Source organism: Pogona vitticeps, chromosome 4 (assembly GCF_051106095.1).
Source record: "Pogona vitticeps strain Pit_001003342236 chromosome 4, PviZW2.1, whole genome shotgun sequence".
Lineage (NCBI taxonomy): Eukaryota > Metazoa > Chordata > Lepidosauria > Squamata > Agamidae > Pogona > Pogona vitticeps.
The window spans coordinates 127,247,322-127,263,851 of NC_135786.1; the positions used below are offsets into that span (position 1 = coordinate 127,247,322).

The 16,530-nt window shown below is 41.8% G+C and overlaps 1 protein-coding gene and 1 non-coding gene across 15 annotated transcripts in view; both read right to left on the reverse strand.

The window, feature by feature from the left end:
- Nucleotides 1-16,530, reverse strand: part of MTA1 (metastasis associated 1) — a 141,959-nt gene that overhangs the window by 67,349 nt on the left and 58,080 nt on the right. For all 14 annotated transcript variants that reach the window (XM_078392455.1, XM_078392461.1, XM_020813015.3 and 11 more), the window contains 2 exons: nucleotides 14,446-14,548; nucleotides 11,707-11,806 (listed from right to left, as the gene is read on the reverse strand). In XM_078392455.1, coding sequence (XP_078248581.1) covers nucleotides 11,707-11,806; nucleotides 14,446-14,548 — 203 coding nt within the window. The remainder of the gene's footprint in view (nucleotides 1-11,706; nucleotides 11,807-14,445; nucleotides 14,549-16,530) is intronic.
- LOC140707181 (U1 spliceosomal RNA) lies at nucleotides 2,348-2,509 on the reverse strand. The gene has a single exon (XR_012087117.1). It is a non-coding gene; the product is annotated as a U1 spliceosomal RNA (small nuclear RNA).

A 16,530-nucleotide genomic window follows, 5' to 3' on the forward strand; every position in this document is an offset into this window, starting at 1 on the left:
AATGCAGTTTGGCTTGGACGTATTTCTCTTTTTCCTTTCCTGGACTCTGAACTTTTAATAACAGAATTTGGCGGTTTTCTGGAGAAGAAAGAAGGAGCTGATGTGGTCGACTGGACTGAGGAGTATCAATGGGTTAATGGAAAAATCATAAGACGGGCTTCAAGGACAATGACTGGACAGTATGAGACTCTGTGATTGCTGTTTTGTTTGTCAGACTGCGTGTGAGTCTGATAATAGTTGCTTGCTAAACTCTGGAGGAGAAGAAGAAATAATTGTGCCACGGTTCTATTTGATTTTGAATTTGCTGGGTTAAAAGTTGATTTTTATATTATAATATTTGGATAAAGATTGGAGGGAGATCTAAGGGGAGGTTTATGATTAGGGATTGTTGATAAAATTGTGGAAACTGTTGAATCTAAGGGGTGATCATTGTGGTTAAGGGCATAGTATCATCTATACAAACCCCACTCATTGGAAAGCCTGAGATGTCCTTCAAAAACGTAAGACATCAAATGGAGACTTGGTCTGTTCAATCCCAAAGTTTTGGAATAGTGGTACAAGAAATAGAAAAGGAATGGCAGATTACTATGCAAAAGACAATGAGAACAGAGTTTCAGCAAGTGAATATTAGCAAAATAAAAGATCTGATGAAAGAGGGGACATTTGATACCAAACAGCACTTAACTGAAGTTGTACAAACTTTAGAACCGTCCTTATCGGGCATGACACCAGGTAACATAGATGGGATAGAGAGTTGTCCAGTGACCTAGGCATTTGACAACCTAAACTAGAATTTTATGATATAGCAACTGGAAATGATGGAAATGGAAGAAAGATTTACTAGGTCAATAAAGACTATTTATACAAAATAAAAAGCTAAAATCAAAATTAATTGAGACTTTACAAAAGATGTTCAAATACAAAAAGGTCCATTATCCCTACTATTATTTATACTTTCATGGGAAGTCCTTAATGAGCAAATTAGGGCTAACAAAAACATAAGAGGGCTAAAAATGAGGGGAGAAGAATATAAATTACAGGCATTTGCTCATGATATAGTTTTTATTTGGAAGAACCCAGTAAATCTATTTATGAACTGATGGAAATGATAATAAACTTTGGGGAAATGGTGGGAATGAAGGTGAATTGACAGAAATCAAAAATCTTAGGCAAGAATATCCGAACAGAGGAGGTCCACAAATTGACAAACATGATTGGTTTCCAAGAGAAACAAAGAATCACATATTTGGGAATTCAAAAAACAAATAAAACAAGTACATTTATAAAAGATAAATATATGAAACATTTTAACGAGATACAAAGAGACTTGGAAGACTGGGATAAGCCACAACTTTAATTGATGGGAAAAATTTACTACTTTAAATGTATTTTAGTGTTGCTTTTGGTTACAATTTTTTAATGTGGCATTTGTTTGATCCTTTTTTAGTACTGTATACTGTACCTATTTTTAGCTTCTAATATTGCCCTTTATTGATGTAAACTGTCATGGGTCTTTATTAAGGAGAAAGGTGGAGTAAAAATATTTTAAATAAATAAATACAAATCTGGATAGGAAATCTAGACTGGATTTGGTGAATAATCACCTGTCAAATTCTAACATTGGTAATAGCAGTGGATAACTGAATTGAATCTTAGTTTTTTCTTATTTGAATCTCAGAAAATAAAGAGCATTCCTCTATCTAGAGGTCAGTGTTACTGGGGACACAATCAAACCTTCATTTTATGATGAATAATAGAATAAAGAATACAAACCAACACAACATAACTCTTTATTCAGCTTGAGAAGGTTTACTGAGTAGCAGCTTGGCCAAAAAATGATTTTGGCAAGATAAACAGGCTAGAACTGTTAGTAACAGGCCCTATGGCCGTTTTGTAAAAACCTTGAATACTGTAGTAATTTGTGCTCATTCCGTTGCAACAAAGGACTTGGACACCAGTGAGAATACCAATATCTATAAGGTTTATAGGGATGTAAGTCTCATGTTGTTAACCTACATGGCAAGAGCTTCTACACCCTTTTGTTAAATACCGTATTTTTCGCTCCATAAGACACACTTTTTCTCTCCAAAAAGGTGGGAGGGAAAGTACATGCGTCTTATGGAGTGAATGCAATAACCCAGGGTTCAGCCACCACCACCCAAAAGCCTCCCACTGCCATGCTGGGAGGCCTCTGAACTGGCAGCAGAGACTGCTTGCTGTTTGGACCTCACCATTCTGCACTGCTAGCTTTCCAGGATCTGCTTCCTACAGCCCACCTGGAAAACCAGCAAGGCAAACAGGCCTATGGCAGCAAGCAATGCAAATAGCCAAAGACCAAAGGAGAAAGAATGATTCTAGAAAAACCAGAAACACTGTCCCCCACTTAAGCAGTTGATTTTCCCACATTTGGGAAAACCACAGGGGTCAGCTCATCCAAAATGCAATAGATGAACCTTACCCTGGAAAAACCACTTTTACAACAATGGTATATCCCCTGCCAGGTTTGAGTTTGAATGGCCCCTAAGCCTCCTGGCCCTTTGTGTGCCCTACCCTCCAAAGGCACGGTGACTCCTGGCTGCACCTACTGATCAGAACAGGGCTGCACAGCCCCAATCCCGAAAGAGGCCAGGAGAGCTCTTCAGTGTTTTGGGGTGCCCTGCAGGACCCCCATCAGGGGCTGTATGTTCCTCCCACAATCCTTCAGTGCACAGATATTAGCATATCTGCCTGCTTGCATCACCCAATTGGCTTCTCTATTGGAGAAGCAAAGCAGGAAGGAGGAGTCTCTTTCCCTTCACCTTCTGCAGAGAAGTTAGACCATGTGACCAGCCAGACATGTGGAGAACCAGAGAGAGAGAGAGAGAGGAGAGAAACAAAAGCTTCTAAAATTGCTAGTAAGTTTAATAGGGCTGAGAATGGCGAGGGGAAGATAAAATTACTACTGAGAGCCTGCTGGATGGGGAAAAGGTGGCTAGATATAGCTGTCTGTAGTTCAGAGCTTGGTAGTAAGCTGCATCACTTCCCCATAAATTAAGCACAAATAGAAGTAATTTTGCAGATATTTAAAACATTAAGGGACCTGGGGGGGGGAGGCTAATGTGTATTGTTAGCCAAATTTCATTTTGAAGCACAGAATGATTAAAATGGCACTGAGCACATGCAGAATAAAGTTCAAAAGGGAAACCAAAAGGGACCTAACACTCCTTTCTTTAATATATTACCACTAGGGCTATTTCGTGTATTAGCTTGCCACAGTTTTTATGGACTCATCAGGAGCAAGGCAATTTGAATTGCAGAGGGCAGATCTGAATCACAGATCTGAATATGTCCAAGTAAAGCTTTGAAATCTTGAAAATTGGTTTAAGAACCCAACATTTCATAAATAGCATTTCACACGTACACACACACAACTGGAAACAGAAATTTTAGTAGTATTTTTGTGTTAACAAAAGCTGCATGGTGTCGCTCCCCCTGTTTTTATTGGTTTTTCTTAATCATTGTTGTTCTACAATATTGCTGGTAGATTTTATCTTTTCATTGTGATTCCCAGCTACTGTATTTTATCCTATTGTAGTCTCTAAAATTGGACAACCATCTGTTAGATCTGCTCTGATTTGGATTCCTGCACTGAACCAGGGGTTGGAATTGATGGCCTTATAGGCCCCTTCCAACTCCATTATTCTATGATTCTGTGCTGCTTTGAGATTATATTTGTAAAAGGAAGCAGGCAGTAGATGTGGTGATGAATAAGGGGCACATTTTTCTTGCAGAGTATGGGAACTCACTCTACCAGTGCAAAGCAGAAAAGGCTGGCATTTAACATTCCTTTTAAACTAGAGGTAGTAAAATATGCTAAGGAGTATGGAAACAGTGAACAGTGCAGAGACGTTTTGGGCCTCCTCATCTGAAAAAAATGATTAGAGAGTGGAGGAAACAGGAGGATCAGCTGCAAAAAGCTGATAAAAGTAAGCACACTTTCTGTGGACATGCTGCATGCTGCAAAGTAAAGAACTGAATGATGGAGAGAGAGAAAACTTTATTGCTGCAAGGAAGGAAGGGAGGAAGGGAGGGAGTGGAAGTGAGGCATGCTTTGCTTTTGCTTATACCTGTGCTGGTGGTGATTTCTTCATCATAGCTCTTATTTGACTACCCAGCAACAATCTGTTTATTCATCTCTTTCAGTGCAATAACAATTCATTATAAGTGTTAAAACTTGAGTTGGTAATTCCCACTCATTGTGGGTCATCCTGCTGTAGAAGTCTGCTTCATGATTCTCCACTTCTGGTACATGTATGACTTGTGAAATGACATGCTTGAGAATACACCAGTCCCAAAACTGTACTGTTAGTAGCAAGAAAGACATGGATTTTGTTCCTCCTTGGTGGTTGATATAAAGCATTGTAGTGTTGTTGTCTGTGGCTACTGGAATAACTTTGCCAACTACAAATTGTTCAAAAGCTCTCATTGTGTTGTACACTGCAAGAGGTTTGAGGTAATTGATGTGACAACATCTATCTATTGCTACTGCCTTATGAATTTGCCAGAATATTTTTTTCCGGTTTTCCTCTCCTAAAAATGAGGTGCGTCTTATTTGGAGGTGCATCTTATGGAGCAAAAAATATGGTAACTGTTTGAGTCTAATTTTCTGATCAAGATGCTGATTCTAAACAAAACAAGAAGTTGGATAAAACTATTTGTTATGTAGGTTTAAGAAGTAAGCATCTAGCATTATTCTCAGTCATGAAACTATATGCGCTACGCAAAGGTGTTTCAGGAAAGTATTAAATGAAACTGAGGTAATCCAAGCAGCTCCCTAACTCAAGATCACAAGCAATTTCATTTGACTGGAAATGCTAGGTAGAGTACAACTACAGTGGTGCCTCGCATAGCGAGGTTAATCCGTTCCGGATTAACCTTCGCTATAGCGAAACATCGCTGAACGGGACAAAAAAAGCAATCGGCCCAAAACTCACCATTCAGCGATGCTTCCGGGGTCTGGCAGCCATTTTCGCGCCCTCGGTAAGCGAGGGGAGGGCGCGAAAACGCTGCGTGCGGCCATTTCGGGCGTCCGGCAACAGCTGATCGCCCGAGGGCAAGAGGAGGAGGAGGAAGAGAGAAAGGGAGGAGGACACAGGAGTGCGCGCCATTTCCTTTCCTCCATCTGCCTGCCTGCCTGCCTGCGTTCCTCCCCGCCGGCGGCAGAAGAGGGAGGAGGAAGAGGGAAAGTGTGGGGGGAGGAGGACGAAGAGGGAAAGGGGGGCAGATGCACGAGCGCACGCCACTTCCTTTCCTCCATCTGCCTGCCTGCCTGTCTGCGTTCCTCCCCGGCGGCGGCAGAAGAGGGAGGAGGAGGAAGAGGGAAAGTGTGGGGGGAGGAGGACGAAGAGGAAAAGGGGGGCGGACGCACGAGCGCGCACCACTTCCCTCCCTCCGCCTGCCTGTCTCACCACCTGCTTTTCTCCCCGGCCAGCACGGCCCCGCATCACTCTCTCGGCGGCAGCGGCGGCTCCTTCCGATGGGCCCCCCACATGGAAGATCGGTAAGCGAGTTTTGCCCACTGGGGCCAACGCTATGCCTCCGCATCAGCGATCCCGGAAAAGGGATCGCTATGCGGATTCGTCGTTATACGGTGCGCTCGTAATGCGAGGCACCACTGTACTCTGATAATTCACACATGGTGCACAAAGAGATCCATATGTCCCTCCTTCCAAAAAAAGCCTTATTTCTAAAATTATAGTTTTCTAATATATATGGAATTCTCATAAGCTTGGAAAATGTTGAACTCTACAGTATTTACTTTTCAAATGGAGTAAAAGGGCCTTCGAACTTCATTTCAGTCATGCTAAAACATGTTCAGGCTAAACATGCAGGGAGATTTGAAATAATATGCTTCTTCCCTCCTCCCATGATATATTAATACAGTTTGGACCGTTAATGGCAAAACTCATCCTACAGTTAGATATTCTAAAAGTTCAATAAGGAGAACCTCAGTCCACTAAGTCAAGTTTTCTTGACTCAGCTTCTTTTTAAAACTAGGCAACTACATTGTTTAAGAGAGAGAAAATCATAATTGTATTTTGCTATCCTTCAAAAATAAACCTTGTATTTTAAAAAATGATGCTTAACCAAACAAACCTTTGGCGCAGTTATGGCCAAATTCTTGCTCTGAGCTCTAGAGAATTGACAGGTTTGACATAAACCTGGAAGAATTGTTAATACAGTTTCGTGCTAAGCAATTGTAAAAGACCAACAACAAAAACAAAACAAAACAAAAACAAAAAACACTGTAAGTAATTGTAAGGATCCACACTAAGAATTGTAAGCCAAGTAAGAATTTATGCAGCTGGGGTAATACATGACTCGTATCAACTGAGAAAGAAAACCTAGGATTGGCTAACCCTGGGATAAAGCAAGCAGACCCAGCACACATACTCTGTGGTGTTGTGGTCATCATGGTGAAAAGTGCTGTATCACCGTAAAGGAATCTTGGAGAAGGTATCTGACTACTGGACTGAATTATATGGACTCTGATTGCTGAATTTGATTTACAAGGACTCTGATGTGATTTATGCCTGAACTCTATTGGAATTGCCGTGTTAGACCACTGGACTGGAAATAAGGACAAAGCTGTATGTGTATGTATATATATATCCTGCAAACAACTTGATTCAATACAATTATTTCTGATACCAACCCTGTCTTATTGCCTGGTGTCTTCATCTCTCTGGGAAATTCTACTGGTTAGCGCCACCTAGCGCCTCCTGACAATCCTGCAACTCTGTCAAGAATGATTTGTTCACTTCTGAATTGCCCAGAGTCTTAGCACATGAGTTCAGAAGGATGTATCAGAAGACTCTTGGACACAAATATGGAATGTGCAAACTTATAAACTGGTATCTGCAAAACCTAAGGAAATGGTATTATAGACAGTTCATAGATGGCATTTGTGTTCTACAAAACTTCATAAATTAATAAGGAGAGACCACATAAGTGTTGGAATCAAATTATTCCAAAGAATCATTTGAACATATGTGGATCTTCTGACCAAAGGTCAAATCATTCTGGCATGATGTAACAGAGTCATTGGGTGGGTTAATTCCTAATTAAGAGATAATTCCTAATGAAATTTTACTATTGTTCTCATTTATCAGAGTATGAGAATTTAGATGACAAAAAGTTGGTGGTGATTCTTGTGGGGGCTTGAGAACTTAAATAGCCCATGCATGGAAAAATGCTCAAAGACTTTCCTTCTGAAGATATTTGGATATGCAGCCCTCTTTAGTTAAAGGCTGCATATTAGAGTTGCCTTTCGGCAACTTTTTTGCCCAAAAAATAGACAGTGACTAGAAATGGGCATGAACGTGAAAATTGTGAAACTGTTAACTTTTAATTTCATCCTCGGGGGGGGGGGGTTTCCTCCTGCTATGCCACTGTTCATTGTGTGATGAGATGGGTTATAGAAGCCATAAGGTAATTTCTAAATGGGATTTGTAGTCATAGAATTAGCCAGAAATAATCCATCCTTGGTCTGTGTAATTCTAATGGGAGTTTCCAGATGCTGTTTTCTTTCACAGAAGACCTTGTTCTCATCTAGTCACCCAGGATACGGAATTCTAAACATTCCATTCCTACTGAAGTCTAAACATCCTAGCAGTGAAACCAAAATAACACCTGTGTTCTCATGAGAATGGAAGGACTAAGAGAGATAACTACTTCTTCCTGATTGGTTGTCAACGGGTGGAAGGAAAAAGGAAGGGTTTTCAGCACAGAAGTGAAATGTAGTTTGGCAGAGGGAGAGAAGAGTTCTTTTTCGTCTCATGGATTTCTAAGAAGACTTTTTCCACCCTGGATTCCTGCAGAGACTTTTCCATCATGGATTTCTAAAAGGGACTTTCTTTTCGCCTTATGGATTTTAATGGACTATGGTTTCTTAGATGGACATTGGAGTTCCTGAATTTCTTTTAAGATGTAGTTATTCCAGCAAGGGGAGGCCAATGCCTTTCCTTAATTTTCTTAGCTAGTGAGTTTATTGTTTTATTTTTCTAGCTGGAGTTTGTTAGAGTTCTAGCTGTAGTTATGGAAATGCATCTGATTACTTTGCTTTTGCAACAAACTGAATTTCTTTTTAAATCTTTATTTTTCTAATAAAACAAATATACCAAAGATCTTATGTTTGATCTCTTGAACAGACTAACTGCTACCAAATATTTAATGCTTAATTTGAATTTTTTTTTTCAGGCCACGGAATTAAGCTACCTTGAGTCCAATATTTTCTTGAGTACTGAGAGATCTTAATGACTATGAGGCTCTTGATTATATTTTGGTTTCTCAATGATTTTTAAATGGGAATAGACTTGGGAAAAGGTGCTGGTGGGACAGCCTGGTTGAGACTGGGACTCATCTCAACTTAAATAGGGGTCAGCCAGACCTGGAACCTCTCTATTCCGAGCTGTCTGTTTCTTCTCAGAGAACAGATAAGCTTACACATTGCACCGCTGGTTGTGCTACAACAATGACAGTGTGATGGCGGCACAACAATAATGGCAGCAGTGGCAGCCCTCAAAGAACCGAGGTGCTATCTTCTGGATATGATCCCGCCTCCCAGCTGCTCACTGTGCTAGGGGGGCACATGTGCAGAGACAGTAGGCCCGGCTCCTGGAAAGGAAGCCAAGCTGCAGCAATAGAGGAGGTGGCAGCAAGACCAGGTAAGGAGACAATGAGGGCAGCAGGAAAGGGGGCGAATGGGCATTCATTTTCCCAAAGCAAAACTAAGTGCTGAGAAGAAAAAAGTTTGGCACTTCGTTTCGTTTCGGGAAAATGGGTTGCATGAACCGGTTTTTTTCCAGTTTGTAGTTCGGTTTCTGCCCATCTCTAACAGTAACCACCAGCCAGTCTGCATTTATTTTAAACTGTTTTTAGCTAACGACACCCATCGATCACAGTAACATATCATCTCTTCCCCTTATCACAACAATACACCCACAACAAAAAACACACTGATCACCATAATCACCCAATCTCCTGGAAAGGACAAAAAGCTAATCGCACAGCGAGAAATACTCAACTATCGCACAAAGCTGCACCAGACCATAGACAGAGTTCTGATTCCTGTCCTCTGAAGATGCCAGCCACAGAGACTGGCAAAACATTAGGAAGAAAAACCTCAAGAACACGGCCAGACAACTCGAAAAACCTACAACAACCATCAGATACCGGCTGTGAAAGCCTTCGAGAATACGTATATTGTTTTTAGACCAGTGGTTGGGGAACGGGGTAAATTACTCAGAATGGGGTAAAAATGAAAATCCTGGGGGTAATGAGCTGCTAAGATTCTCCACTTCTCAACCTCTTCTTCCTTAAATTGTTTTGAACTCCAAAGAAAGTCCAAACTTTCCTCACCCTTCCTAGCTTACCTTGGACAGGCCAGCCTTGAGCACAGAGCAGAAGAGCAAAGGGCCGGTGGCGCAGAGCTTGCCAGGACTTCTAGTGCACCACTCAGCCTCCAGGCGGCGGGTGGCGTGGCCCTTGGAACTCCAGCAGGCCACGGGAGGCCAGCTTGGGTTTGTTGCCTTCTTCCTTGGCCAGGCTCTGGCTGGCGAGTTGTGTACGTGGGAACCCTCCAAAGGCGCTGCAAGGAAGGGGGGTGATGCGGGCATGGCACGCTGAGGGGGGAAGGCAGCCTCCGGACATGACGGGACCATGTGGCTGAATCCTGAGGAGGTGCTGCTGAAGAGCGCATTCAAGCTGTGGGTGCAGTAGTGCTCCCACTGCTACTTTGTGCTGCAGCGGCGGTGGGGCTATGGGGAGGAGAGCTGGGGGTTGACAGAGAAGCCCCCCCACCTCCTTGCCCTCCCCCTCCTTTGGGGGGCTCTCCTGAGAGCCTCGGGGGTCTCCCCCACATGCCGCCTGGGCTGCCCCAGGGGAGGGGGTTGCTTTTGCTGGTGGTCTTCCTCTCCTCCCAACAGCCCTGCCAGGTGGGACAAAGGTGAGAAGGATCCCAGGCTGGGGGCCGTCCCTGTGGTTGGGCAGCCGGAGTGGATGGAAGGGTCCCAAGGAGGGGAATGAACCACCACTGGTTTCCTTTGCAGTTAGCATTACTCAGTTGTGGTTGATAGGGGGAGACTTTAGCGGCCCTTCCTGCCTTGGAGGACTGGCTGGAGAGAGAGGCCGCAGGCCCCTTTTCAGTTCTCTGGCAGCAAAATGTTGTGGGGGGGCCCTGGAACCCCGCTATGATGGGCAGAGGTAGGGTTTTTTCCCCTTTTTTGCTTTCTGTCCTGGCACACCACAGCCCTGCAAGGTGGGAAGGTTAGGCTGAGCGATATGGGGTGTGTGAGCTTTATGGGAGGTTGCACATAGGTGTTTTTCTGTTTTCTTCCCTTATTTTAGGCTTACAACAACCTTGTGAGGTTAGTAGGTTACATCTAAGGGACCATATCTTGGGTCTCAAGAAAAAACAGCGAGTTCAATGAGGTTTCAATCCTACCTGTCATTAGTCTGGGACAGAGATGGGAAGGCCTGGCTTTTCCCCCCCATTTCTTTCCAAAGCTGCTGTTTGTTTGTTTGTTTTCCAGAAAAGGTGAAAAAAATATGGAGTGTGGAATATGTTCTTTTACAAAGATAAATAATATGTCTATGGCATGGTATTCAATTTATGTAGGGCAGGGGTCTCAAACTCAATTTACCTGGGGGCCGCTGGAGGCAGAGTTTGGGTGATGCTGGGCCGCATCAGATTTTCCGCCAAGCGGATGAAGAGCCTGAGGAAGCCACCCAGGAATTTCCTTAGCCCAGCTGGGGCTCAGAGGAGGAGGAGGGGCGTGCGAGCCCTTGTCGCCAGCCATGACCCCCTGTGGCTCCTTCTTCACTACTACCACCAGCAGCAGCAGCAGGACGAAGAAGCGGAGAAGGGAGTGACAGCGACCGCCTAGCTGGGGGGGGGAGGAGGGCACGACATAAAATTTTTTTAAAAACCCTCTCAGAATTGCCTTGACAAAGGAGAAAAGCCCCCATCGGTACCTGAACAGAGTGGGGCGGGGGCCCCATAGGTGCACATGTGCATGCACACAAACACACCTCTACTTAAAAATCTCCAGTAAAGGAGAGTCTACCATCCTCCTAGACTATCGATTCTACTCTTGAATGGCTTGGTTTCCAGACTTCTTACAATTCTGAGTCCCATTCCCTCAACATTCCACCTTCTTGACATCCTTCTTAAAACTGTGAAAACTGTGAACTGGACACAGTACTCTAGGTAAAGTCTGACCAAAGCAGAATAGAGCGATACTATTAATTTTTCTACTTCACGCTGTTGGTTCATGTTTAGCTTGGGACCTACAAGATACATCGATTCTTTTCACATATACTGCTTACAAGCCAGCATTCATACAAGACAGTATACTGTACATATCTATATCGCAAAATAATACATCTGTTAAAGGCAAGGCCTTAAATAACTGCAGTATCTCAGCATTTTGGAACATGAGTTAACATGTAATGCCTTTGACACAATTTCTGAAATGATGGATTTTTTTACATTAATTTGTAAATACCATCCATGCAAAAAGCCTAAAAGACTTTATGTTTTCAAACCACAGGTAATCATGGGCCTCAAATCTTGTGCCATTCTGAAGTATCTGTCCCACCATGCAGTTGCAGAAATATTACTTTTTATTCAAAACTAATCATCAATTGATTTTCTTAAACACTTACCAGTGTAATGTCTCTAGAAGCTGCTGCAGCACTCATATGTAAGCTTGGTTGCCGAACAGAACTACTACAGTCTAGAGCACGAGCAAATGTACCAACAGAGCTAAAAAGAATGAAGATAAAGTTAATTTTCCATGTAAGAGTGAAAACACATATAATTGAAGTTGGTGAAAGAATCTATCATTTTTTAGTATGCTCCTTTTATTCCTTTTCATTTATGGTTTACAGTGGGGTCTTGACTTAAGAACGGGAACAGTTCAATGGATTTCAATGGGGAAAACAAAAAATCACCAAAAATTAACGAAGACTCAGAACAAAGCCAAATTAAGTTTGCGTAGGTTTCACAAGGTGCACTACCGATTCCAAGCATTTAAAACAGGTTTCAAACATTTTAAGACACCTAAAAATGAGCGAAAATGGACATCGGAAAGCCATCGAAAAGCATTGAGTCGGCTTCAATGCATTTCAATGGCTTTCCCATGGGGGAAACATTGTTTCACTTAGCGATGTTTCCTATGGGGATTTTCGCTTAAGGACGGTAATCCGATCCCATTGGAACGGATTAACCGGTTCTCAATGCATTCCTATGGGAAATGGTGTTTCGCTTAATGATGTTTTTTTGGAACCAATTAACATTGTTAAGTGAGGCACCACTGTAAGTAAGTAAGTAAGTAAGTAAGTAAGTAAGTAAGTAAGTAAGTAAGTAAGTAAGTAAGTAAGTAAGTAAGTAAGTAAGTAAGTAAGTAAGTAAGTAAGTAAGTAAGTAAGAAAGAAAGAAAGAAAGAAAGAAAGAAAGAAAGAAAGAAAGAAAGAAAGAAAGAAAGAAAGAAAGAAAGATATGAGGACCCAGAAGAAGAACAGCTAAATTGGGGTGGGGTGGGGTGGAAGGAGGGCCAATTTTTTTCTGATTTCCCCAAAACAAATTTTCAATAGCCAGAACTTTGTTGGTGTTCATGTAAGATATGGATAACTTGTTGTAGCTAATCACAGTTAATTGATGAGGTGTCAGGGTGCATCTTGGTCATGTGCTTGGTCATGCATCTGATTGTGCAATTAAGATGTGCCCTGGCACATCACCAATTAGCTGGAATTAGCTACAACAGGTTATGCAAAACTTACACAAACATCAAAGGAATCCAGCTAATTATTTTCAGTGGGAAAATAAGAAACTTTAGGAGATGGAGGGAAAATACAGTAAAATAGTTTCTCCTTTATAATGATTTAAATGCTTCTTAACTGAATCAAATCTCCAGATGCTAATATGAAAATTTATATGAAAGGCTATCTACAGAATTAAAGAATGACAATTCTGTGGGCTCATCCAAGACACTTTTCTGCACCTGCTGTTATCTTCATGAGGTGAACATACAGGAGGACCTTTGTTAATTGTAAATTGCAGTGTTACACACGCAGAAGGCAAATGGCGTAACATTCATTTGCTTTTAGCTGGCATTTAGCAGGTTATCACTAAAAGACTTGGCATGATTTCTGCCAAGAAAACAGCTACATCTACCATGTTATAGCATGTAAGCGAGGAAAAATGATTTTTCTCAAATACTTCTGTCTCCAGTGACAGGGCTGCGTCATACAGAATAGCCCACTGCGGAGAGAAGGGTGGTCTCAAGAGAAACATGCTTCAATATTGATATAACTGTCTTGTAGGTAAAAATCCAAGTGACAGAGAAAGACAATTGCGCTTCTTTTTCTTTCTTTCTTCTCTTTTTTAGGAGCACTGAGATTTATGAAGGCAACTTTGTCGAAAGTTCTTCACAAATAAACTGGCACTGGTCAAGATGAGAGTTCTACAAAAACAACAATTTAAACCTACTGAAAAAAGACAATCAAAAAGATGCATTATGTGCATCCTGTAATGCCTACAGGAACCTCTCTATCTCTCTCCCTTCAGTGTTATTCTCATTATTCCCTGGTTTAGGTCTGGCTGGTGCTGCATCTATTGATTTCCTATGCTTATACATAGTGAAATAAAAGTTACTGGAGCTAGCTTTTCAAACTTGCATAAAGGATATAAAGGATAAAAAACAACTAACAACAACCCTTCAAATCAATGAGTGAAAAGAAAACCTAGTGCTAGAATTTCAGTTCCCAGATGGTTTTGAACAGCTGTACCAGCTGTTCCATCTTCAACCACACATAATTTATAATAAAGGTGTATAAATGTGAGTCCTTCACATGTAGTTGGATTGCTACTCCAAGTGTTCCCTGCTATTGAAGAGACCGACCACAGCTGCCAAGAAGTGTAATCTGACAATATCTGCAGAGTTACGCTTTCTGGAACTTGTATGTATACCACATGGTGGTAAAGTGCTACACACACCCTGAAATCCAATGCATATAAATGCTACATGTCATTTTTTTAAAAAATCAGAAACAATTTTTTAAATTCAGCAACAAATTGCAAGAATCTTGTAATAAAGGCACCACACCTGGCTGCAGATTGTCCAATGTTCACGTCAGTGAGCACTTGGTCAGGGAAGGGATAAACAGGAAAATGGAACCAGAGTCTGCTTTACAAATGCATCAAACATGGCTAATTAACTACAACTCTTAAACACATTCTAATATTAAAATAAACTCATAATAAAGGCAAAGCCTTCTATAGCAAGAGTATAACAGCAAATAAAATGTTTTCCTTGATAGAGCAAACATGTGATTAGTGCACTAGATCATAATAGGGGGGGAAACACCAGATAAATATGCAAATTATAGTATCTTCCTCCTTACCGTGCTACTACAAGGAACTGATCTATTTGTTTGTCTTTCAGTGGATTAAATGCTTCCCAAACTTTTGTTTCAAGTTTTGATTGGTCCCTGCCATCATCCTCACCTAAACAAAATGAAAAGAAAACCAAAAAAAGGTTTTACTGAATGCTTTACTGAAGCATTTGGCATTATCAAAATCCTAAATATGACAACGCTCAGAAAATTCACAAAGCCTTTAATATTTATTGTCTGACCACATACAGCAATAAGAAGAGTCTGTCTTGCATGCTGCCCAGATTCATAAGAGACTGAAAAGCCCACATTTGACCATGCAGAAATTCAGGATTGCCCCAACATCAGCTTCATTTCACTGACTCACTCAATGATGAACAAAAACAATTGGAAAAGGAAAGGGAATGACTTTCTAGAATTAAACACTGCTGAATTTAATCCTTTTTATTAAAAAATATTTTTACCACACGTTTCTACTTTAAAAGCACCCAAGGTGGCTTACAACTGTGAAACTCATTTCCTCAGCACTGAATTCAACCATCTCAATTGGGCCCTGCAGGCAAATGGCTACTCCAAAAATGAAATCACAAGAGCCATCAAACCAAGAAAACAACACCAAACTGAAGAAGAAAAACAACCACCCACAAATAAAGTATTTCTGCCATACATCAAAGGGGTCACCGACCGCATGGGGAAACTTTTGGAAAAACAACAACCTACAAACAGTATTCAAGCCCGCCACAAAAATACAACAAATGTTACGGTCAGCAAAGGACAGAAGGGACCCCCTCACCACTGCAGGAGTATACCAGATAACTTGCAGTTGTTGCCAGGTATATATTGGAACCACAAAACGAAGCATCCACACCAGAATCAAAGAACATGAGAGACACTGCCAACTAAAACAACCGGAACAATCGGCAGTAGCTGAACATGCCCTAAAACAACCTGGACATGAAATTCTATTTCAAAATACAGAAATACTGGACAACACCAGCAATCATTACGTTAGACTGCACAGGGAAGCCATTGAAATCCACAAATATCAGCAGAACTTCAACAAAAAGGAAGAAAATTTGAAACTCAACAAAATTTGGCTCCCAGCACTGAAAAATACAACAGGCAAAAGGTCAACGAACTCTACGCAGCCACAAGCACCAGTGATCACTGCACACAAAAGACCAGCTAACGACACCTATCAATCACAGTGACAGATAATCTCTCCTCCTTATCACAACACTACACCCACAACAAAAACACAGTGCTCACCATAATCACCCATCTCCTGGAAAGGACAAAAGCTGATCTCACAGCCATAAATACTCAACTCCCAAACAAACTGCACCATAGCACAGAGTGCTGTCCTCTGAAGATGCCAGCCACAGAGACTGGCAAAACATTACGAAGAACAACCTTCAGAACATGGCCAAAGAGCCCAAAAAAACCCACAACAACCATTAGATCCCGGCCGTGAAAGCCTTCGCGAATACAATGCTCCAACTACCGTACAATTGCACTCATTTCCCACGCTAGCAAGGTTATGCTCAAAATCCTCCAAGGCAGGCTTCAGCAGTATGTGGACAGAGAACTCCCGAAAGTACAAGCTGGATTTCGAAGGGGCAGAGGAACTAGAGACCAAATTGCTAACATGTGCTGGATTATGGAGAAAGCCAGAGAGTTCCAGAAAAACATCTGCTTCATTGACTATGCAAAAGCCTTTGACTGGGTGGACAACAGCAAACTATGGCAAGTCCTTAAAGAAAAGAGAGGTTACTTACCTGTAACCATGGTTCTTCAAGTGGTCATCTGTAAATTCACACAAAAGGGTTAACCCAGCACCAGCGTTGGTCCTCTCAGAACATTCTCGAGCTTTAAGAGAAAAGTAACAAAGTTTAAGGCTGCCTATACCATGCATGCTCCGCCCGCCCCAGCCTCAGTTCCATTTATCCGCCACAGGTTCCCGAGCATGAGCTAGATACAGCCAGTGACAGACAGAGGGGAGACCGGGCGGGATTGTGTGAATTCACAGATGACCATTTGAAGAACCATGGTTACAGGTAAGTAACCTCTCTTTCTTCATCGTGGTCTTCTGTG